Source organism: Panthera uncia (assembly GCF_023721935.1).
Source record: "Panthera uncia isolate 11264 chromosome A3 unlocalized genomic scaffold, Puncia_PCG_1.0 HiC_scaffold_11, whole genome shotgun sequence".
NCBI lineage: Eukaryota > Metazoa > Chordata > Mammalia > Carnivora > Felidae > Panthera > Panthera uncia.
Genome location: NW_026057578.1, coordinates 20,375,431 through 20,398,772, shown reverse-complemented (window position 1 = coordinate 20,398,772; position 23,342 = coordinate 20,375,431). Strand labels below are relative to the sequence as shown.

The following is a 23,342-nucleotide window of genomic DNA, read 5'->3' as shown; positions in this document are numbered from 1 at the left end:
TGTGCAGGAGGGCAAGTAACTTGTCCAAAGACACACCTTAGGCAGATTTCAAGCCCAGGGCACACTGACCCTAAAACTCATGTCCTTTCCAGTCTATTAAACTGCCTCGTACAGATTCTACACTGTTGGAAATATCTTCGGTAAATCTTGTAGGATTTTGAGTAGTTTCTTAACAGTGAAAAGATCTAAGCAGCTCTTTTTTCCTCTTCTTCCTGTGGGGACCCAGGTGATCGTAGCCACCAATGTGGCTGAAACCTCCATTACAATCAGCGGGATTGTGTATGTGATCGACTGTGGCTTCGTGAAACTCCGAGCCTACAATCCCAGGACAGCCATTGAGTGCTTGGTGGTGGTCCCAGTGTCCCAGGCATCGGCCAACCAGCGCGCAGGACGTGGCGGCCGCAGCCGTTCGGGAAAATGTTACCGCCTTTATACAGGTTAGTGTGGCTTTCCTTAAGGGTTTTTGACTTTCTCATAGTGAAGCCTGAGCACTGGAGAAGATCACGCGTTTTCCCTAATGGGCAGAACTTCGCATAAAATCCAGAGCCCCCTCACAAGGCCCTCTGCCCTCGGCCCCTGCTGCTTTCTTGACTCTAAACTTAGCACATTTTTGCTACTGCTCCCATCGGCCAGAGCGAGCCCATGAGTCAGCAGTTATTTGCCGTCCCCGTTCCACCCTCACGTCTGGGTGTAGGCCTGCCTGTGGCCGTGTGACCTTGCAGCCTGGGCCTCATGTCTCGGGTCCTGTCTTTCTTACCTTTTCCCTCAGCTTAATGTGCTGCTTTCTTGTTCCGGCATCCCTGATTCCTGTGAGGCCTCACACTGGGTTCCATCTTTACCTCTGGTTCAGAGCGTCTTTGCAGAGCAAACATGGCAAGCTCTGTCCTGAGACCACTGATGGAAACGGGTAGTTGTTCCACTCCAGTCACCAGGCTAGACTCTGAGGGAGCAAAATAAAATTAGGATGAAGACTGTCGCAGCCCTCACGGAACTTTCTCTCCAGCTTGAAGACAGCCTTGCCTTCGGCGGTGATATCTCTACAGCTGCTTTCTCTCTCTGTGCTGCCTTTTTGTGGGCGATGGCACCAAGGTTTCTCCCAGTTGTCCAGACCTAATTTTCACACCATTTTTAATTCTCTCCTGTGTCCAGTATCCATCTGCACTCATTTCCCAGATCAGGGCTTTTGTCATTTGTCTCTTCTTTCCTTCTGGTAACCATCCCCCTCGTTCAGTCCTTGATGTTATGCTTTCTTGTAGCGAATGTTGACGGGGGACCTGCTGTATGCCAGCCATCGTGCCAGGGTTTGGAGATCCAGGCCTAGGCGAGGTGTGGGCTGCGGGCACGTGGCGGACAGCCAGGGGGTAGAGGCAGCCCCTGGCATAGATTGGCACGTCACGGTGTGATAGGGCTGCCGTAACGGGATGAGCCTTGGAAGCAGAGAACAGGGAGTTATCCCGCTGGGGAGGGCTTCACGACTGAGTATTTGCACCTGATCTCACTGGCTGCCCAGTGGTTATCCAGGTGAAGGGATAAGCACCAGGCAGAGGGAATGGAAGGTGCAGGTACTTGGTGTGGAGGAAGCGAGTAAGGAGTGTTCATGGGACGTGGGGAGGCGGAGCCTGAAGCCAGAGTGGAGGGGTCTTCCACCACTGAAGGCACGAAGGAAAGGTTGGAGAGGAGAGCACTGAGCCTGAAAGGATCTGGAAAGTTAGGAGAAGAGAAAGTTCCAAGATACTTGAAAATAAATGTGTTGAGGTGGAATTCACATTACATAAAATTAAGCATTTTAAATCGAACGGTTCAGTGGGATTTATTACATTTATAGTGTGCCCCACTGACTCTGTCTGATGTCCGAATATGTCCATCGCTCCATACCCATCAAGCACTTTCTTCTCATTCCTCCCTGCCCGCTGGCAACCACCAGTCTGTTCTGTCTCAGTGGATTTTTCTGTGCGGGATATTTCCTATAAATGGGATCATACGATATTGACCTTTTGTGTCTGGCTTCTTTCAGTTTAGCATAATGAATGCTAAATGTTTTCTGGGTTCATCTCTGTTGTATTCATACTTCATTCTTCTTTTTTTTTTTAATTTTTATTTATTTTTGAGGGAGAGAGAGAGAGAGGGGGAGAGAGAGCGCATGCGCATAAGTGGGAGAGGGGCAGAGAGAGAGGGAGACAAAGAATCCGAAGCAGGCTCCAGTCTCTGAGCTGACAGCTCAGTGTGGGGCTTGAACTTACAAACCGTGAGATCATGACCTGAGCTGAAGTTGGACCCTTAACTGACTGAGCCACCCAGGCGCCCCAGCACTTCCTTCTTTTTTGATGGCTGAATAATATTCCATTGGATGGATATACCACAGTTTGTTTATCCATTCATCAGTTGATTATTTCGGCCTTTTGGCTTTTGTGAATAGTTGCTGCTATGAAAATGTGTGTTTTGAGTACCTGTTTTTAATTCTTTTGGACATAAACCTGGGAGTGGAATTGTGGGGTCATATGATAATTCCATGTTGAACTTTTTGAGGAACTCTTGTTATTTTTAAAGAAGAAATGGCCCGCGTTATCTCGTGCTCCAAAGAAGTGAAATCGTAGAACGCGGACTGAAGATAGGCAGGTAGATTTGGTTGAAAGGTCACTGACTTCCTTAGCAGGAACAGTTTCAGTGGAGTGGGGTTGGGTAGGGTTCACCCGACAGAAATGGGGTGCGTTAGCATCCAGCCTCTAGGCTTTTTTGGCTAACCGGCTTCCAGATGCGCTTTCACAGAATGTAGTCCTGAGCAGAGTGCTCTCTGCTCAGACCCTTCACTGTTTCCCAGAGCCCTCCAGAACTTGCCCTCACTTATGTTCTGCCACGACCCACGTACCCTGCTCTGCCCCGCATCCGAGCTGAACCGTGCTCTTCCCGAACATACCTTCTGTCTGTCCACGCCCATTTCTCATACTTTTGATACCTTTCCTTGGGTTGTTTCCTCTGCCCGGCAGATCCCCCTTATCCTTCAGATCCTTTCTCAAATGGCAGCTTCCTCATGAAGTGACCTCAGACGCTTCCTCTAATGACTGTGCTTCCTCCTTCCCTGAGCCTCCATTTTCCTTCAGGAGGACCATTCACTGGGACCCAGCCTTGGAGTTTACTGTTTCCGGTCTCGGTGCCAGCCCTTTCATATCACTGAAGCGTCTCACAGCTGCTCCCGCAGCTCCTGGCCCAGGGCCTTGTGTAGTCGAGTCCTCAGTGGAATTTAATTGAGTGTCCTTGAACTCTTGGGAAGCACTGCTTCCTGAGAGCAGTATCTCAGCAGGGTTGTCTCGTATCTGATAACTTTGCTCTCCCTTGGCCAGCAGTGTGCTTGGAAAATGTGGTTATCCTACCAAAAGCTGTCCCCAAATACTCTTGAAACCCAGAGGGAGGATCCCATTTGGAACTTCCTGTTGTCGCCTGTTATTCTGAACCTTCCAGCTAGACCTGTGCATTTGGCAATCTGCATCCATCAGTCCTCAGAATATTGGTTGTTTCTGAAAACATTTTTGAAGTTCTTCAGGGATAGTGCTGTTTCTTCATGATACCTTTTGTTGTTGTTTACTTTCCTTAGTTAACCAAAGCCTTATGATCTGCATGGAGCTTGGGTGAGCCTTGTGTTAAAGAGGGTGTGCGTAGTTAAAATGTTGACTGATTAGAGGGATTTGTGGGTGGAGCATGCTGTGTATAATCCAGAAGCTTACTGAATATATACAGAAGTGATTTAATCCCTTCCTCCCTCTTTTTCCTCCACCCTGTTTGTCAGGCTTTTATTAAAAGGCCTCCCAAAGCCTCTTCCTCCCTACCCCTCTCCTGTGGCCTCCCATCTTGGCATCACCTTGTGGTGCTTTTTCCTGTCGGTCACCTTTTGTCATTGACGGGGCATGTCAGCATTCCTTGATCTGTTTGGGGCAGCATCAGATTCTGAGTGTGACGCATACCTGGCCCGTTGGTTTTAAAAGATAGATTTGGACGATTTTTGCCCTTTGTAAGATTTGGTCATTTGCTCTATTGTGGTTACCGTTTTGGTGATTTGCGTTGAGATTGTTCTTGGCTGATATGTACAGTTCTTGCTTTCTAGACTTGCTGCAGCCCAGGCAGAGGGTAATGGTGCCTGGGCACCAGTAGGGATTCAGCAAGTACTTGTTGCTTTGATTAATGTTTTACTGGCAAAAAGCACATTAAAAAAGGCTCTAAAAGTAAAAGGACAGACTTTTATAAAGATACTCTCTCTCTCTCAAAAATAAAAAAGAGGGAGGGGGTCTCCTGGGTGGCTCAGTCGGTTAAGCGTCCGACTTTGGCTCAGGTCATGATCTCACGGTTTGTGAGTTTGAGCCCCGCATCGGACTCTGCTGTCAGCACAGAGCCTGCTTTGGATCCTCTGTCCCTCTCTCTCCCTCTGCCCCTCCCCACTCGTGTTCACACATTCTCTCTCTCTCTCTCTCTTTCTCCCTCTTCCCCTTTCTCTCTCTTTCAATAAAAGGCATATTGTTTGTTTATAAAGGTATAAACAGCTAAGGTATTTTTATATAGAGTGGTCTTTTCTAAATACGAAACAACTTTGTTTTGTGACATCCTATGCATCCGATCCTAGAATCTTAAAGCCTCTTGTCAGAGACGAAAACCTGTGCCTTGGGCGTAACGATTGCATTTGACTGTGGCATTTGACCCCAAACAGTTCTGATTTCCTATCCTCAGAGGAAGCCTTTGACAAGCTGCCTCAATGCACTGTCCCTGAGATGCAGCGTAGCAATTTGGCACCTGTCATCCTACAGCTGAAAGCACTAGGGATCGACAACGTCCTCAGGTTCCACTTCATGTCGGTAAGTCCTGCTCTCTGTCTGCATGCCCACTGGTGAATGTCAGGACGTCAGATAGAGCAGAGCACGTCACTTTTCTTTTTTATTTCCACTTAGCTCATGCGTCGTGTGTCACTTTGCACCAGGCCCTCGCAGGGTATGGGGGAGTGGAGGCAGACGGCAGACGCAACGTCCTGTACTTGTCTGCTGGGGGGGGGAGACAAGTAACTGATTGCAGTGCATGGGCCTGGTGCTCTGAGAGACCAAGGAAGGCCCCCGCCCTGGTTAGTCGTGTGTGAAGTGAGACCTGAAAGGCAAGAAGGATCTCAGCACGTGGGAGGGACGGGAGAGCCAGGACAGCCAGCGTGTGTGGGCCTACGTGAGGGAGCTTGACAGCTGGGGGAGAGCTGCAGGGACGTCCTTGTGGCCGATCTCATTCCGGATTATTTCGAGACAGGTTTCCAGGAGTGAAATTATTGGGTCCAACGGCCATAGCCATTTTGTACATCCTTGACATGTGGCCAGATTGCTTTTATGCCTGAAGTCCGGTATTGCACGATGCCCACTCGTGGTGCCTTCATCATGCCGTTTTGTTTTCTTGTAGAGCCTTGCTGATTGCATTGGTGGCAGGGAGGGAGGAAGGAAAAATAGCTGTACCTTAATATTTGATTTCTTAAAAGACAGTTAAAAAAAATTTATTGTCCACTTTATATTTCTTCCGAATCGTTAAGCCGTTTCTCTGTTAGAATTAGTGTCTGTGGTGATTTTTAGGAGTCCTTTAATAAAGACATTAACCTTTGTCTGTAGTATTTCTTGGAAATGGTTTTTCCAGTTATTTGTATTTTACTCTTTTTTTAATTTGTTTTTTAAATGTGCAGACATTATAAATATTTCCACAGTCAAGTCTTTCTGTCTTTGTCTCTACGATTTGTTTTGTCGTTCCTTTGCTTATGACACACTTCCTCGTATCTAGGTCAGTTAATAAACATTCAGTCATGTTTTCTTCCTGAATTTTTATGATTTGAAGACTTGAATTTTAACTCTGTTCTGCCCCGACTGCATTGTTGTGTGACAAGCCTGGGTTCCCGGATGATAAAGTCCCTGATGGCATATACATGTCATGATGAACTAGGTGAATGAAGGAATAGAAAACGTCAGCCTGTGTCCCAAAGAAAACAATTGTGTGTTCACCATAAATATGGAAAAAACGCACGCTTTGATTACTGGTGTGTGCAAGAAGTTATAAAGAAAAGATAACAGTACATGCAAATTAGAAGCTTAAGAGGAACCTCACATCTAGGATGAAAGGAATATGTATTAAGGCAGAAATGACGTATCAGCACTTGAGAAAGTGCAAAGAGTTTTCAGGCGTCCTTTGGAACTTGTGAGCTACCTGCTGGGGAAGGAGCCGAAGGAAAGGAGGCAGCAGAGTGCGTGGACAGGGGAAGCTTACCCATGTGGGAGACAGATATGTGCGGACTGAAAGAGCCGTAAGGCACCGCTTTACGTTAGTTAAATGATCCCATGAAGCAAAATGGTAAAATCCAAAGCTGGCACGGTTTGGGACGGCAGTTATATACTCCCGTTTGAGTCCCTGAGGGCTCTCCGACATTATCTAAGGAGCCTTAGAAATGCCTGGTATTTCTTCTCAGGGAACTTTCTGCTGAAAAAATAATTCAGAAGAAGAAAAAACACTTCGGTGTATGATCATGTTTATAGTATCATTGTGTATCAAATTTTTAAGTAGAATAATGAAAATCATAAATTTGTGGACAGTTGAAGAATGAGGAAAATACGTATAAATTCATCTTTGTTGATTTCTCTCTGGTTATTTTCTCCTGAAACTGTGTTGTTCTTTTTTTTTTTTTTTTTTTTTTTTTTTAAACAATTGAAATCACAGGGTACATGTAAGTTTGTATATTTAGCAGTGTTAATTATGTAGCAAAGAACTGGAAACCAGTCAGTTGCGCAGGACTAAGACAATTGCTTACTTTACAGAGTATGACCTTGTCGGAATATTATGCAGCCATCCAAATAATCAGGGTGAAGTTTCTATGGGTGAAAAAACACAATGAAAACAGAAAATCATACAATGAGAAAAACAAACTAAAATTATACATAAGCAGTCCTTCCAGCTATCTTAAAACATAGTGTTCACGTACGGTCCCAAATCAGATGAGGCCAGAGAGAAATACTAGGTGTGTGTGGTTAGGTGAAAATACTAGGGATGTGATTTGGATTCAGAGAATCAGACTGAAGGTCACAATAGCAGCTTTGCTTAACTTCAGATTGCCTCGCATTCTCTGTTGTTTTCAGCAATTCAGGTCCCGCCTCTGTCATTTGCCCTCTGTAGGCAAGGCCTGGAGCCGGGCTCTGGGTGGTCCAGGGTTGGCCACCGGGGCTGCTGGAATGGAAGGTGGAGACTACGAAGTAAAAAAATCAGAAATGTCCGATGGGAGTGGAGAAAAACAGGGAGGTTGTTCAAGATAGGGAGCCATCACTCCTGATGGAGGGGAGCGTGGGGAGCGCTTCAAGGGGCAATGTTTAATCAAGCTGAGGTTGAAGACCGATTAGCACTAAGGATGCTGAGGAGAGAAAGGACACCTCAGGGGGCGCTGACATGAATAGAGGCCCGGAGGCCGGGAAGTATGGGGCACCTAAGAGGGAAGAGCGGCTTTGAGCAGGAAATAGTCACATTTTGTGTCTGGTACCTGAAAAAATTAACTTAGGAGGATTTTTATGTTTTTACAGCCCCCTCCAGCACAGTCGATGGTTCAAGCATTGGAGTTACTCTATGCTCTGGGAGGTATGCCTGTCTCATCCGTGTTCTCTAATCTGTTTACTAATAGATGGTATTAGGTAGGTTGTATTCACACTAGGGCTCTTAGTGTCTTTAGGAGTGGGATTGGTTCTCCCCACATATACAATCCTTTTAATAACGCTTAAGCTTTATTGAAATAAAAAAGGTGGGATCATAATTAATAGATGAAGTCCACTTATGACAATGAATACCTAAAGCATGTCAGTACATCAGAAGTTATTAATAACCATCATTGGAGCCACACTCCTGAAAGACATCTAGAAGATTGCCTACCAGTATTTCAGGTGTTACCTCTCCAGACCTTTTTCTCAGTCCCTGCACTGCATCCTGAAATCTCAGGCTCACTATTGTCTCCCTCTTCCCCATCATTCCATTCTTGGAGTTCCCTGTGGAGAATTGGGTTGATGACCAGCCTGTGGAATTCTTTGGGGGCAAGGAAACACCATGTTATCGAGGAACCTCTATTCTCTCGTTTAAAAATGTAGTGTTGGAGGGGCGCCTGGGTGGCTCAGTCGGTTAAGCGTCCGACTTCGGCTCAGGTCACGATCTCGATCACGATGTGAGTTCAAGCCCCGCGTCGGGTTCTGTGCTGACTGCTCAGAGCCTGGAGCCTGTTTCAGATTCTGTGTCTCCCTCTCTCTTTGACCCTCCCCCGTTCATGCTCTGTCTCTCTCTGTCTCAGAAATGAATAAATGTTAAAAAAAAAAAAAAAAAAATTAAAAAAAAAAAAATGTAGTGTTGGAGCCTGAATGGCTCAGTTGGTTAAGCTCTTCGTCTCGGCTCAGGTCTTGATCTCTGGGTCACGAGTTCAAGCCCCATGTTGGGCTCTGCGCTGGATGGGAAGCCTACTTTAAAAAAATTAATGAAAAATAAATAAATAAAAATGTAGTGTTTATCTTAAGATAGAGAAAACTGTAGCCTGAATTCATCTGTTCAGGAAGTACCTACCTTTTCTATGAATGTTGCCCCAAGTGAGCATAATGTCTGGTATGGTAGTGAGTTTCAGTAGAGGTTTTGTCCTTTGAGATTGTTTTGTTTTTAACATCTTTATTGAAGTATAATTTACATACTGTGGAACTTACCCATTTAAAATGTCCAGTTCTGTGGTTTTAGTATATTCACAGGGTTGTGCAGCCATCACCCCACATTTAGAACATTTGGAACAGTTTTATCACCTAAGAAAGAAACCCCGTACCCACTCGTGCTCACTCCCACTCCCTGTCCCCTCCTCCTCGCAACTGTCCTAGGCAACTGCTAATCGAATCTCTGTCTCTGTAGATTTGCCTGTTCTGGACATTTCACAGAAGTGCAGTCACATATATGTGGTCTTTTGCGATTGGCTTCTTTCATTCAGCACGATGTTTTCACGGTTCATGTATGTTGTAGTGTGTGTTGATAATTTATTCCCTTTTATGGCTGAATAACATAGCATCGTGTGGGTTGGATATACCAGATAGTATCCTTATCCACTGAGCAATTGATTTTTGTACAAATACAAAATTTTTGTATTTTTGGCTAATACAAATAATGCTGCTCTAAACCTTTGTGTGCTAGTTTTTGGTGGACATTCCTACCAGCCGTGTATGAAGATTCCACTTGCTTCACATAATAACATTCGAGCAAGTTGCCAACACCTGTTATCTGTGTTTTGTGTTATAGTCATCCTCGTGGATATGAAGTGGTATCTTGTGGTTTTGATTTGCATTTCCCTAGTGACTAATGACGTTAAGCACTTTTTCCTGTGCTTATTGGCCATCCGTAGAACTTTGGAGAAATGTCCATTCAAATCCTTTGCCCATTTTCCCTTGGGTTATTGTCTTTTTATTATTGAGTTGGAGGAGTTCTTTATGTATTCTGGGTATACATTTCTTATCAGATCTGTGATTTGTAAATACTTCTCCCACTCAGTGGGTTGGCTTTTCACTTTTCTTGATGGTACCATTGGTAATACAAAAGCTTTAAGTGTTCACGCAGTTCAGTATACGTATTTCTAATTCTGTTGCTTGTGCTTTTGGTGTGTTAACCTAAGAAACCATTGCCGACCCATGGGCATGGATATCTCTTAGGTTTTCTTTGGAAGGTTTTTATAGTTTCTAGCTCTTACATTTAGTACATCTGTGACCCCCCCCCTTTTTTTTAATGTTTATTTTTTTGAGAGAGATAGCGCAAACTGGGGAGGGGCAGAGAGAGGAGAGGACAGAGGATCTGAAGTCGGCTCCGTGCTGACAGCAGAGAGCCCGATGCGGGGCTCGAATTCACCAACTGTGAGATCGTGACCTGAGCAGAAGTTGGACCCTCAACCGACTGAGCCACCGCGGTGACCCTGTGATCTTACGGGTTAATTTTTTTGTATGGGGTCCATCTGTATTCATTACCTTTATGATACTTCTCTGGGAAGGAATAGCCAATGACTGATTTAAAAGATCGTCAGTGATTTAAAAGGCCTTTGGGTGGGTCTTCCTCGCGTCAGCCCAGGGAGAGTGTGAGCTGGTTTCCATCCCTTGTTCTCAGGCGTGTAGTAGGAACCCGAGAGTCGGCTTTCCTGGGATAGTCTGTAACGAGTATGAGGGAACACTGACTACATAGTTTTTCATCTGGCTTGATTTTCCTCCAGTCCAACAGAATGGAAGTTAAAATTATTTTCTCTTTCTTCACCTCCCTGAATAAGCTGGAGAAGGCAGGGGGAACCACCTGACTTAATTAACAGTCACCAGCCGAATTACCACCTTTCAAGAGATGATTACATGGGAACAGAAGAGAAATTGCCTTTTCTGTCTTACTCTGAGCTCTGCAGCTCACACTCTCTCTGGGCCGGCACACCTTGGGAACAGTCTAAACGGTAGTAAAATAATAAATAGTCACCGTCTCAGGAATCCAGTCCCTGTATATTGGCTAGTGGTGAAGAGACAAGGAGGGATGTGGGGAACTGGGACCCGCCCAATTCAGTAGACTGCCCAGGAGGCAGTTGGATAAACACTTCTGGCGCTGGCATCCAAGAGAGATGTGGGCAAGTGTTCAGCTTCAGAGTCGCTGGCCTTGTACTTGCTCTCTTACCGCGGGAGGAACAGACGGTGCAGGATGCCATTCTGGGACATCTGCACTTGAAAAGAGCAGGCTCTGGGGTGGGTGATGGGAGCGGGAAGGAGGGGAGGCTGCAGGGCCCTTTCCCTGTAATTCAGTCCTTGAATAGAAGCTGTTAGAAGTCTCCGTTTTTCAAAATTGGGTCTTCAGGAGCCCAGAGGGGATCTTTTCTTCTTTTACTGTAACAGCCGTCCGGTGTCAATGGAGTTTGGTAGCATGATTCATCTTTTGGGTATCTTTTTTAGCACATATCGCCTTTTATTCTCTCGATAACTACATCTTCCAACACAATGGTACGTGCCTTCTGATTTTCCTTGTTGTTGTTCTTCTGGCAGGTCTGGACAAAGACTGTCGCCTCACTGAACCGCTTGGCATGAGAATAGCAGAGTTTCCTTTGAATCCCATGTTTGCAAAAATGCTGCTTGAATCAGGTAGGTGGAGACGGACAGTTCTCATTGATTTTGTCACCAACTTCTTCGACTTTTGTGCACCCTGGGGAAGAGGGCACGGAATCTTCTGAGGAGCGAAGGAGCTTTCCCATGATGCTGTCTGATGTGGGGCATGTTGTTAACTTGGGATTCAGTGTCTGTCATCATTAATTCAGCAAAAACTTCTGTTTCTTTTCTGGGGGCCTAGACCTAACGCCTGACCTGTTTGAAAAAAAAAACAAAACCAGAGAAGTTTTTTTCTTTTTTTTTTCATTATGGTAAAAAATACATAAAATTTACCATTTTAACCATTTTTAAGTGTACAGTTTTGAGGCATTGAGTACATTCACATTGTTGTTCAACCCCTATCACTATCCACTTCCAGACCTGCCAGAAGAACTTTTTCATCTTTTCAGACTGAAACTCTGTACCCCTTAAATACCAACTCCCTATTCCCTCCCCTCCAGCCCCTGCAACCACCTTTCTCCTCTCTGTCTCTATGAATTTGACCGTTCTGGGAACCTCACTTCCGTGGAACCCTACAGTGTCTGTCCTTCTGTGACCGATTTAGTTCACTTGATGTACTGTCTTCCAAGGTTCATTCATGTTGTAGCATATGTCAGAATGTCCTTCTTCAAGGCTGAATAATATTCCATTGTGTGTATGTACCATTCATCTGTAGAGGGACACTTGGATGGCTTCCATCTTTTGGCTGTTGTGAATAGTGCTGCTGTGAACACGGGCATACGAGCATCTGTTTGAGTCCCTGCTTTCACTTTTTTGGGGTATATACTTTACAGTGGAATTGCTGGGCCACCCGGTAACTCTATAATTTTTTTGAGGAGGCACCGTACCGTTTTCCCCAGAGGCTCCACCGTTTTGTATTCCCTCTCCCAGCACACGAGGGTCCCAACTTCTCTGACGCCTTCAGATTTTTGTGAGATTATGAGTTAAGTTCATAAGTCAGAGATCTTCTCATTGTATGTCAGAATCATCTGGAGACTATAGTTTCTGTGTTTCTCCCCCCAGCCACCATCCCCGGTGGGAAAGGAAATAAGAATTTTTCTTGCCTTTGGCTAGCTTGTGCACTCACTAGGAATTTGCAAAGCTGTATTTCAGACTAAGCCAGACTAAGCATGGTGGGAGTTAGCTATACTTGTGTTTAGGAGTGCCCGGATGACCTCAGGCTTACACTGAGAAGCGGGACTCTTAAGTTTGGGGTGGGGGGGGCGCATATCGGTCGTGAGGCAGGGAGCTGTGGGAAGGGGGCCGGGCAGTGCAGTTTGCTCTCACTGTCCAGTGCCCTGAGGCATTGATTGCCACAGACCCAGTTTCCAGGGCAGGGTGCTGCCCTGGTCTGCGTGTGCCTTGAGCTTGCCAGGTGGGGTGGGCCCTAGCGAGAGGGAGGCCACCCCAGAGGAGGGTATAGGAAGAGAGAAATCACAGAGGGGACACAGCCCACACACTCCCTGCTGCCCCTCTGTTCCCTCTTGGGTTTTGGCCAGGATCCTCTGTCCACATGGGAGTAGGGAACCGGTGTGGAGCGGACCTGCCCCGAGTGACGCGGCCCCCTGCCCTCCCGCCCCCGTCAGCTGCCGAGCCCAGAGGCTGTGCTTTCTCAGAATCCTCCCAGGCCTGCTTTCACCGGGGCCACATACGGGACGTTAAGTTCAGCAGGGGAAAGTGTTCATGTGGAAATGTATGACTTTGGTTGACACTGTGGTGTAAGGAAAATAACAAGATGTCTTTCACTTCTCAGCGACACAATATGTGTTTGAAATCAAACGTGCTTTTTTTGTTTTATAGGAAATTTTGGCTGTTCTCAGGAAATTCTAAGCATTGCAGCCATGATGCAAATCCAGAATATCTTTGTGGTCCCCTCAAACCAGAAGTCTCAGGCAGTAAGTTCAGCCTTTTCCCCAAGCCATTCCTACCTAAGTCTTTATTCTGGGCTTTCCTTGTTGAAAGGACCCCGGAGCCACCGATGACAGGGCTGTGCAGATGGAGTCTGTGTGCATTCGCAGTGTTTGCCTGACATTGTGCCTCATTCCGTTGTATCTTCGTAAACCTGGAAGGTAGACACCGTTCTCACCATTTTTAGAGGTGGAGGCCCAGAAAGGTTAGGTAACTCGTCTGTGATTGCACAGCCATGGGGCAGTTGCCTTTCACAGTCCAGAGACTCCGGTCTTACGTGTGTCCCGCCGACTTCCCCATAAGGGAGACGGGCCTTCAGGCTGCTCCGGGACAAGCCGGGTGGCACACACTAGTGACGTGATGAGTCGTGCCTAGGCACAGCAGGCTGCTTTTGGTGGAGGGGCGCTCCGAGCCCAGGAGACGGCAGGGCCCCCCGCCTGAGGCCCGGCACCAGACAGCACTGCAGGAGTGGGTGCTGGGGAGACTGGGGAAGTCAGCCCCTGGCGGTGAGGCGGGCCAGGTGAGGTTGGGATGGTTCCTGCGGGAAGAGGCCGAGAAGCGGCCGCCCTGCACACACGGGAACTCAGCTTGGGTGTGTGCCGGGGAGGAGAGACTTTCTTATGGGCTGGTGTCCCCTTCCCTGACAGTCGTGTCATATGTTGTAAAGTTTGCCTGTCCCTGTGCCTGGTGGTTATGTCCATTTCCTCCATTGTTTTTTTGTTTGTTTGTTTGCTTTTCTATTATCTTTTTTTTCCTTTTTTTCTTTTTATTTATTTTTTTTTAATGTTAATTTCAAAGGACAGAGAGACAGAGCGTGAGCAGGGGAGGGGCAGAGAGAGGGAGACACAGAATCCCAAGCAGGCTCCAGGCTCTGAGCTGTCAGGATAGAGCCCGATGCGGGGCTCAAACCCACAGACCACGAGATCATGACCTGAGCTGAAGTCGGATGCTTAACCGACTGAGCCACCCAGGCTCCCCTGTTTGCTTTTCTGTTAATCTCACGCTCCTCCTTCAGAACAGGCAGACTCATTTCCAAGGTGAGGAACCTGAGGTCCTGACCGCCATATGTCTGAAATGGCAGCACGTCCCCGTGGTGGTGCACCCCCTCCGCTGCCCTGCTCTCCTCTAGCGCTTCTTACCACCTGCTCTAGTATATGTTTGGCTCGTTAACCTGTTGGGTTTTTGCTCCCACCCCTGTTTGATTCACTGTTACATTCCAAGTGCTTAGAACAGCGCCTGGCCTCTGGTGGTGCTCAGGAAATACCAGTCAATGAAGGAATGGATGGAAAGCAGGGAGGCGGGTAGGTAGGTTGGTTAATTATGTGGTATTTGAGGCAAGGAGAAAATTGTGCAGATAAGTGTATTTGTGAGCTCAAACCTGTATCGTACGTGCTGCTTCTTGAACTCCCGGGAGCAGGGTGGTGTTGCCCAGGAGGTAACAGAAAGGAAAATTGAGAGATGGGGTCTGAAAGGATCGTGCAGCTGGTGATAGCCCACAAATACAGTGTCTCCCACGTGCCAGACAGCTGCCCCCGCCCAGCCCCCTAGAATTTACGTTCTAGTGGGGGCTGGAGGGGTTCTTCTGGAAGAGGTGGTGTTGACTGCACAGAGGAGGAGAGAGACGAGAACGCTGACATCTGTCTGACATCTGTGGCCGGTGTTACAGTGAATCACCTTAATCCTACAACAGTCTCGATGGGTTTGATACCCTGATTTGACAGATGAGGAAGTTGAGGAAGAGAAAGGTTACGTCACTAGTCAGGTTTTCAGGGAAGGCAGAGCTAGCGTCGGTGCAGACCAGGTCTTTCTGACTATGCAGGCCATGAGCTGCTCACCGCGTGATGTTAGCTCCCAGTACAGGAGGCTCACAGGAGTCAACTTTGTTCTTTCCAGATGCGAGTGCACCGAAAATTTGCTGTGGAGGAGGGTGATCATCTCACTATGCTCAACGTGTATGAAGCGTTTATCAAAGTAAGCACAGCTCCCACCTGAAAGGCCCCTCCACCCCACTCGAAGTGAGCTAGGAGTGGGGAGTCCAGAGGTTCAGTTTATAAAGGAATGACCGAGAGACCTCCTATCTTCCTATTAGATTATTGCCAGGACTTCTGATCTACGGGCGGGGCCCCTGCCAGAGTCCGTGGTGCGCTTTTGCCTGGAAGAACGCACGAGTCGCCCTGGCTTTCCCCTGCCTGGAGACGTGGCCGGCTGGCCGTGCCCCTCCAGGGCCCGCGCTCTCCCTACTGCCTCACACCCGCCGGTGATGCTGGTTCGCACTAGCTGGCATCTGAATACCAAGTCCTGTTCTATTTTCTGCCAAATAAGCGAGGCCCTGAGTGGCATCTCCAGAGCTGTCTCTGGGCGTGTGAGATGGCGTGACAGGCCGTGGGTGGGAGGGGCGTGTGGTGAGGACCCGTGTCTGTTCACACGCCGTACCCATATTTAGCCGTAGGTACTGTTCATTTTTATTGTGTTTTTCTGGAATATTCTTAACATTTTGTAAAACTAAGCAAATAATGCGGCTTGAAATTGTCACTAAAAACCGCTGAAAAGCTGTCCTGACAGCTCTAAAGCTGATGAAAACCATAAGAAATCTCTTATATATAGGAATGGGTGGGAGGGGGAAATTAGATGCTTCAGGTTTTCAGTATCTTGTATCATTTTCTTAAATACTTTCTTAGAAGAGGAGAGGTACTGAATTTTTGTTTTGCCAGAGATCTAAGGGAGATTATTCAGTTAATGAACAGTCTTCAGAAAAGCCCCATCTCTTAACTGAGATCATGAATTATGAGTTACTTCAGTTAGAATTCGTTTGTACCGGCACAGCGTGCCGTCTGCAGTCTGAGGCTCCCTCAACCAGGGGAGGGCGAGCACAGGTCTACACCATCGTTGTGCGGAGTTGCCTCCGAAAGTCTGTGAATTACATCTTCTTATGTGAAACAGCGTCCTTTCTGGCTTACGGCATAATTTCAGACATAACATTCCCACGGCAGTAACTCAGTGTAAGACATAATGATCATGCTTAGGAATGTAGAATAAAATTAAGCACTGTTGATAGAAAAATCATACTTTGGGGATAAATAATAATAACTTGCACATTATTTCTAGATTGGCAAGTGCTGCTCACCTGTAGTCTCGCAGATTGATAAACTCGGAGAAAGTTGACTTACAAAGTTAATTGACAAAGACCCACAGGGAAGTGGTTCTTTCTGATAATTCGCCACCCGGGTGGGTATTTCAGATAGGAAACAACTGCTTGTCAGCACGTTCGCCTTTGCCCTTGAGCGCAGGGACTGAGCTGGAAGAGCAGTCACACGGTGCACGGTGGTCAGCGCCCGTTTAGGGAGGTGGGGTCGAAAGGGACCCGTCGGCACCGGAAGCTCTTGTCCCCATGAGGAAGCGGTGCGCCTCGCAGCTTAGCCGTGGTCGAGAACTTGTCTGTGTGTCTCTCACTCACCCTCTGTCTCGGTCGCCCTGCAGCACAATAAAAACTCTCAGTGGTGCCAGGAGCATTTCCTGAATTACAAGGGTCTTGTCAGAGCTGCGACAGTACGAGAGCAGTTGAAGAAGCTTCTTGTCAAGTTTCAAGTGCCCAAGAAATCTAGCGAAGGTAAGAGCAGGCCACCTCGCCCGGGGACGCCCCGTTCTCTGCTGCTCACTCACACCCCTGGACATGCTGGTGTGGTGCTGATGTGCGGCACGGGGCTCACAGGCATGTGTCGGTGAAAAGCTGAGCGTGTAAAAGTAGCCTGTTTTTTCTAAGAAGGTCCATTTTTATTTCTGAGGGTTTTTTTTTTTTTTTTTAAGTTTATTTATTTGTTTTGAGAGAGAGAGAGAGAGAGGGAGAGAACATGAACGGGGGAGGGGCAGAGAGAGAGAGGGAAAGAGAGAGAATCCCAAGCAGGCTCCGCACTTGTCACACACAGGGCTTGAACCCACAAACCGTGAAATCATTACCTGAGCTGAAACCAAGAGCCGCCTGAAGTTAGTTGATCTAGCGCCTGTCACTTAGCAGACAGATGACAGCCTTACTTCTACATCTGTGTTTCCTAACCTGTTTTTCATTATCAACCCCTCAGTCAGGAGAAAAGTTACATTAAATTAAAATTCTTCCTGGTGGCGCCTGGGTGGCTCAGTCGGTTGGGCGTCCGACTTCGGCCCAGGTCATGATCTCACAGTTCGTGAGTTCGAGCCCCACATCGGGCTCTGTGCTGACAGCTTGGAGCCTGGAGCCTGCTTCAAATTCTGTGTCTCCCTCTCTCTCTGCCCCTCCCCAGCTCCTGCTCACACTCTGTCTCTGTCAAAAATAAACAAACTTAAAAAAAAAAAAAATTTAAAAAAATAAAATAAAATTCTTCCTAACGAGAGAAGTTAAATACGAAGGAGAATAAGATTCTGTAAGGTAGGGTTGAGCCTTGGTGGGCCATAGCCATTGTAATATCTAAGATTTTCCCCCTTCCCTGCCCCCAAGAGCCCATTTTCATCCCTTTGGAAGTGATGTAAACCTAATAATGGTAAGAATGTATGGTCTACATAGAAATTTCTTTTGGGCAGCAGTTGGAGAACAGAGACTGAATCTTGGATCAGATTGTGGTTAGAAATGTAGATTTGAGATTTATCAGTTCTGTGCTGAGGAACAATAGAGAAAATCATGGAAACACAGTAAATTACACATTTGAAACTTCTAGATGTTAAAGAAAATGCAAATAATGAAAATATTTTCAGCAGATCTAAGAGATAAAAAATTAAAAAGCTTATCATAGAATGAGTTCCTTTAACATGCTCCAAAAAAACACTAGTTTCCAAGTTGATAAATGGGCTCAAGAACAGAAAACTCACAAAAGAAGAACTACGGATAGTAATTGATAAACATACAATAAAAGAAGGGGTGCCTTTTTGCCAAAACATTGCCGGTAAGAATGCAGTGAAACTGACATTGTTCTGCACTGTTGATGGCTCTGTAAATTATACCACCTTTTGGGAACTTATTTACGGACATACTGTATTTCATTGGCTCTACGATGCCGTCATTTGTAAGGCATGCTGTTATTTTATGTACCACTAAGAAAGAAAAAAGTACTGTCACGTATAATTACAAAATGCTGTCCTGATTTCAGTGAGTTAAAGGGGAAAAAAAGAGTGAACCTTAGAATGAATGAAATACCGTATGTCATAAGCCACCTCCGTGACCTTATGCTTTGCATAATAATTTGGAATGCGTCCTGTGGACATCATCTCATAAATGGTCAGGCTGTATCCTTGGAAGATGATCACTGTAGCAATACAGATACCAATCAAAATGGAACATTTGGAAACTTGCAAAGAATTACGTGCAGTAGCTCATAAGCACAGAAATAACGTTGTGTCTTGCGGAAGAAACGTTATTCGCACAAGATTGTCTCCTAAAAAGGAGTTTTTGGTCACTGGCCAGCCTGTGGTGTGCTCTCTTGGGTTCTGGTGCCCAGCCTTGGTTGGGTCATCCTGTGGCCTAGGAAGGTTGGGGCATCCCAAGTTAAAGGGACAGTTCAGCGTGCTTCCCTCAACAGCCAGTTGTGGGCGGGTGGGGCCTCCATGGATACTGCCAGGGCAGGCATCCAGCACCGGGAGGCATGGGGCTGGGGCTGGTTCAGGACGGGGTTTCAAGGAGGCTCGAAACAGCCTTGGGTGGGGCCTCACAGCACAGGCCTGAGCGGGCAGAGTATAGGGCAGGCCGGGGGCTCACGCATCACTCTGTTTGCCACCTTGTACAGGTGATCCGGATCCCGTCCTGAGGTGCCTTGTTTCGGGATTCTTTGCCAATGCAGCAAGGTTTCATTCCACCGGAGCTTATAGGTAACTAGTACCTTGCAAAGTCATTTGTTAAAGGAGAAATCTTAAAAATGACCCAGCCCCCTTAGAAAGCTAATGTGCCAGCAAAGTACAGAAATTAAGTTAAATAAGTTGTCTTTATCTGCCTGCTTCCAGAGGTCAGTTGAGATTAACTACATAGCTTTAAGCATAACATCTTAACTTCACGGAAATGATTCCCAAATATTTAGCCCATCCATATGTTGTAGAAGGATGACAATTACAAGCCTGGAGGCTGGAAATGTTTCCATTCTAATAACAGAATAATACAACCAGAAGGGACTATTAGACTGTCTTTCCAGGAGAAGCTCCCTTGGCCGTCGGCAGTTGGTCTCTAGCGATCTGGGGGACCGAGACCCTGGCCTGCCCTGATGCACCGTAACTTTGGTCTGTGGGTGTTGGCAGGTGTTTCTTCTGGCGCTGGATCTGCCTGTTGCCCCAGACCACATCCCATTTCTTGCAGTTCCACTTTCTGGGCAGAAAATCACTGGTCACCAACACCCTCCTAATAACCTCAGAACCTCGGCCGTTCTGCTCCAGAACTTCACCGGAACCTGTTCAGAGTACATCTGTTCTTTCAAACGGGAGCAATCCAAAGGCTTTCTCCCCGACTTTTCTTTGCATTTCCTCCTCATACTATTTTGTCATTACCCATCTTCCCTCAGAAAATACTCTGTTCCCATTCCCTGGGGGGGAGGTCAGCCACGATGTTCCCTCCCAGACACCGGGCTTTGTGAGCGAGCCCAGAGTTGCACTGAGCTCTGGCAGCCAGGTCTCTTACATCTGCTATCCTAGTAGCTGACTGAGCCCCTGCCCTTGACATTTACCTCTGGTATGTTCTATACCAGTTCCATACTAGTATGGCCAAGTTTTCTAGCCCGTGATCAGTGTCCTGATTCTGTTGCCCGTCATGATGAGCTCCCCCTCCCGGCACTGAGTTGTCCATGTTGGAGGCAACTCTGGGGAGGCCTGTGAGCTTCTCCAGTGAGGCCTGTCATTTTGTTGTCATTTTGATTGTCCCACCTGCCTCAAGGGTATTAATAAGCAATTTCTACCGGTATTGAAAAAATTCTTTCACTGGAGTCCTCAACTAAGGGCTTCATAACAGGGTTTAGTGGTCAGTCAGTTCCTCTGAGACAAAAGTTCAGTGTCAATGAGCTCAGGCCACCTGGTGGCACAGCCAGGACCCCAGCATGTTGGTTTATTACAGATCTGGAGAGCACCCATGGTGCTCGAACTGCTTGCCTGGCACCCACAGAAACACTCCATAATTAGGGTTTGGGTGGCAGCATTCTAACGTGTTCATGCTCTCCTGTGATCGGATCTTACTGTTGTGTTTCTGTAGTTATTTTTTTAGTTAAATTGGATCAAATCCGAGTTGGAATTGGAAATACTGTCTCAGAGAAATGGATGGTCCCATACTTAACCTTCTTCTTCCCCTATTTTTATGTCCCCCATGGTCTTTATCTTTACTACTTTGTGGAATAGAAAAGTTTATAGAGGTAACCATGTATGGTATTTCTCTCCCTAAGGAGATTGTTGTGAAAAAGAACGTGTGTAAGATAAACATAAACGTGGGCAGAGCAGTATGATTCTCATGTTTTTCCCCAAATGGCCACATGCTGTTTTTTTCTCCTCTTCCCTTTTTTGCGTGATTTGTTCCTGACTTCCGGGGGGCAGCGGGCAAGGGGTCAGTCAGGGCTCTAGAGAATATACAGAGAACAATCGGCCGAGTCAAGTATGATCTGCATATATTTGTTGATAATATGAACCATCTGTGGGAGAGTCCTGCTGTAAGTATTTCAAACTGACTTCCGATTAAATTCTTCTGTTCACAAGGACTATCCGTGACGACCATGAATTACATATCCACCCTGCCTCGGTCCTCTACGCAGAGAAGCCGCCTCGCTGGTGAGCACCCCCCTACTCCTTAGCCTAGTAACGGCTCAGAAGGCCAGGCCTGGTTCCCGTTCACCCCTGGGCCCCCGGGCCTGGCACTGTGCCAGGAGTACACATTTGTTGACTTTGTTATGCTGAGTCGTCCACAGGATTCTGCCCTGTCACAGATTTCCTTATGCAAATGGTGATGTTCCTCTGCTCATTCGTGGACTCAGCAAATGTTCATTTTCACCCACAGACTAGATGCCAAACCCTGCACTGGGCACAGCAGTGTGGAGGCGAATTTGGGTTCTGGGCCACAGGCCTGAGCATCCAGCACCTCAGGACAAGGGCCCGGGGGAGGGGTAGAAAGCACTGAGGTTGGCACCTCATGTGCCAGGGAGAGTGACGGCTGGTTTCGTGGAGGAATCGACATTTGCTCTGGGGCTTGCAGATAGGAGTTGTTGGGCAGGAAAGGATGAGAAGGGAATACAGACTGAGGAAGCAAAGTCATGGGAACGTGAAAGAACCCCCTTTCTGAGAAGTGGGGAGTCATCGGGGCAGCCTGCCCCAAAGTGGTCTGGGAAGTGGTGCAAGTCTGTGACATGCCTGGAGGAAGAGACACACGCTCGAGTTAAAAGGAGGCAGTTAGACTTTTTTTTTTTAACGTGTATTTATTTTTGAGAGAGAGGCAGCGTGTGAGCAGAGGGGCAGAGAGAGAGGGAGACACAGGATCCGAAGCAGGCTCCAGGCTCCGAGCTGGCAGCGCAGAGCCCGATGCGGGGCTCAAACCCACGAACCGTGAGATCGTGACCTGAGCCGAAGTCGGATGCTTAACCGACTGAGCCATCCAGGCGCTTCACGTTTAGGTTAAGTTTTTGTCTGCCCAATTTAATAATAGAGAACTGGAGCCTACCTTTTGTATGTCTTTTTCAAATCTCATTTTTCTAGTAATTCATTTGTATTGTGTTTTACAAAAATAATTTCTTTCCCGACGGATTGGAAAATTTTACAATAACAGCTGGTTCTTCACCACAGCTAGGTGGAGAAGCCTAGGCAAGAGCGTGCCATGTGTGGAGAGGGGAGAGGGGATCACGGCAGGAGAAAGTAGAGGGCAAGAAGGCCCATTGTAAGGTACTTGGCACCCCAGAGTAGTGGTTTCCAAAGTGTCATCTCCAGGTAAGCATCCGATTCACCTGGAAGCCTGTTAGAAAGGAAGATTTTCAGGCCTTGCCCAGCCTTTCTGAATCAGAAGCTGGGGCGGGGTGGGGGTGGGGGGGTGGTCCAGCAGCCAGTTTCAACAAGCCCTCCAGGTGATCTGATGTGGGGTCAAGTTTGAGATCCTGTCCCCAAGACCAAGGAATCAGACTCTGTCCTGTAACCAGTGCAGGTCCAAAAGCTGCTGAGCCAGCGCAGGGCTTGGTCAGTCAGTTCGGGGTTTAGAGATGTTACCCGATGTCGAGGCACCAGGGTGGCTCAGATGATTGGGCATCTGACTTGGTCTCAGGTCATGATCTTGCAGTTCGTGGGTTCAAGCCCCACATCGGGTTGTCTGCTGTCAGCATAGGGCCTACTTCAGATCTTCTCTTTGTCTCTCTCTTGCTCTCTCGCTCTCTCAAAAATAAACAAACATTAAAAAAAAATTTTTTTTAATGGATTAAAATACTCTGTCCATTAGTGTGCAGGATGAGTTGAAGAGGGAAGCGAATCTCCGTTCTAGATCCTTCCCCAAGGGTCTGCTGACTTCGGGATGACTAATTTGGGAGTTGCTTAATTTGGGAGACTTCTTTTTCCTGCTTCATTCCCAAGGAGCCCTGAAGGGCAAAGGGAGCGTGGCTGAATAGGGCCCTTCCTGAGGCAGCCCCGTAACCTTAGGGTGGCCGAGGAAGCACCCTTCCCCTCCTGCTTCTGCAGACGGCCCCCCTTCACTGGATCCGCCCTTCAACAGCCGATTATTTGCCGGCTTCAAAGGGCGCACGGTGGCAGTGTGGCTGGGTGATTATAGTTGTTAGGGGAGCCCCGAATCAGCAGTTCGGGCGCTCAGAAACGGTATCTTATCTAAAAATGCATTCTAAAATCTGGGGATTTGAAGTGATCTTCTTGGCTCTTGGTGTCTTTTACCTCAGCCTCAGGCCAACCCCCCCGCCCCCACCTCCTTTTTTCTCTTAAGTAGAGGTGTAATTTATGTACAGTGAGCTCATTGGCACCTGTCCACACCCATGTAAGCCACACTCCAAATAGGATGGAGAATGTTTTCATCTCTAAGAACCTCCCTGTGTCTCTTTACAGTTAATTTCCATCCCCTTCAGAATCAGGTAGGTCTTTGCTTCTATTTCTGCATCTTCTAATAGAGTCAGGTGTTCTGTTGAGAGTTCTGTAAATGCAGACCTGGAATCCGGAAAGGTCCTGTGCTGATAACAGATGCTCAGACACGAGTCTGAACAGACCTGACGTGTCAGACAACAGTCATGTCAGACTGAGTCTCGCCTGTAAAGTGGACACACTTACCCACCCCTCAGGTCATGAGGCGCGAGCGAGCAGCGCGGACGCGTCTGTGTGTGG

General features: G+C 47.2%; 1 protein-coding gene across 3 annotated transcripts in view; it reads left to right on the top strand.

Annotated features, from left to right (window-relative positions):
* Positions 1-23,342, top strand: part of DHX35 (DEAH-box helicase 35) — a 65,967-nt gene that overhangs the window by 37,640 nt on the left and 4,985 nt on the right. For all 3 annotated transcript variants that reach the window (XM_049650794.1, XM_049650795.1, XM_049650793.1), the window contains 9 exons: positions 227-437; positions 4,714-4,838; positions 7,566-7,620; positions 11,052-11,147; positions 12,951-13,045; positions 14,952-15,029; positions 16,536-16,665; positions 18,806-18,887; positions 20,742-20,813. In XM_049650794.1, coding sequence (XP_049506751.1) covers positions 227-437; positions 4,714-4,838; positions 7,566-7,620; positions 11,052-11,147; positions 12,951-13,045; positions 14,952-15,029; positions 16,536-16,665; positions 18,806-18,887; positions 20,742-20,813 — 944 coding nt within the window. The remainder of the gene's footprint in view (positions 1-226; positions 438-4,713; positions 4,839-7,565; positions 7,621-11,051; positions 11,148-12,950; positions 13,046-14,951; positions 15,030-16,535; positions 16,666-18,805; positions 18,888-20,741; positions 20,814-23,342) is intronic.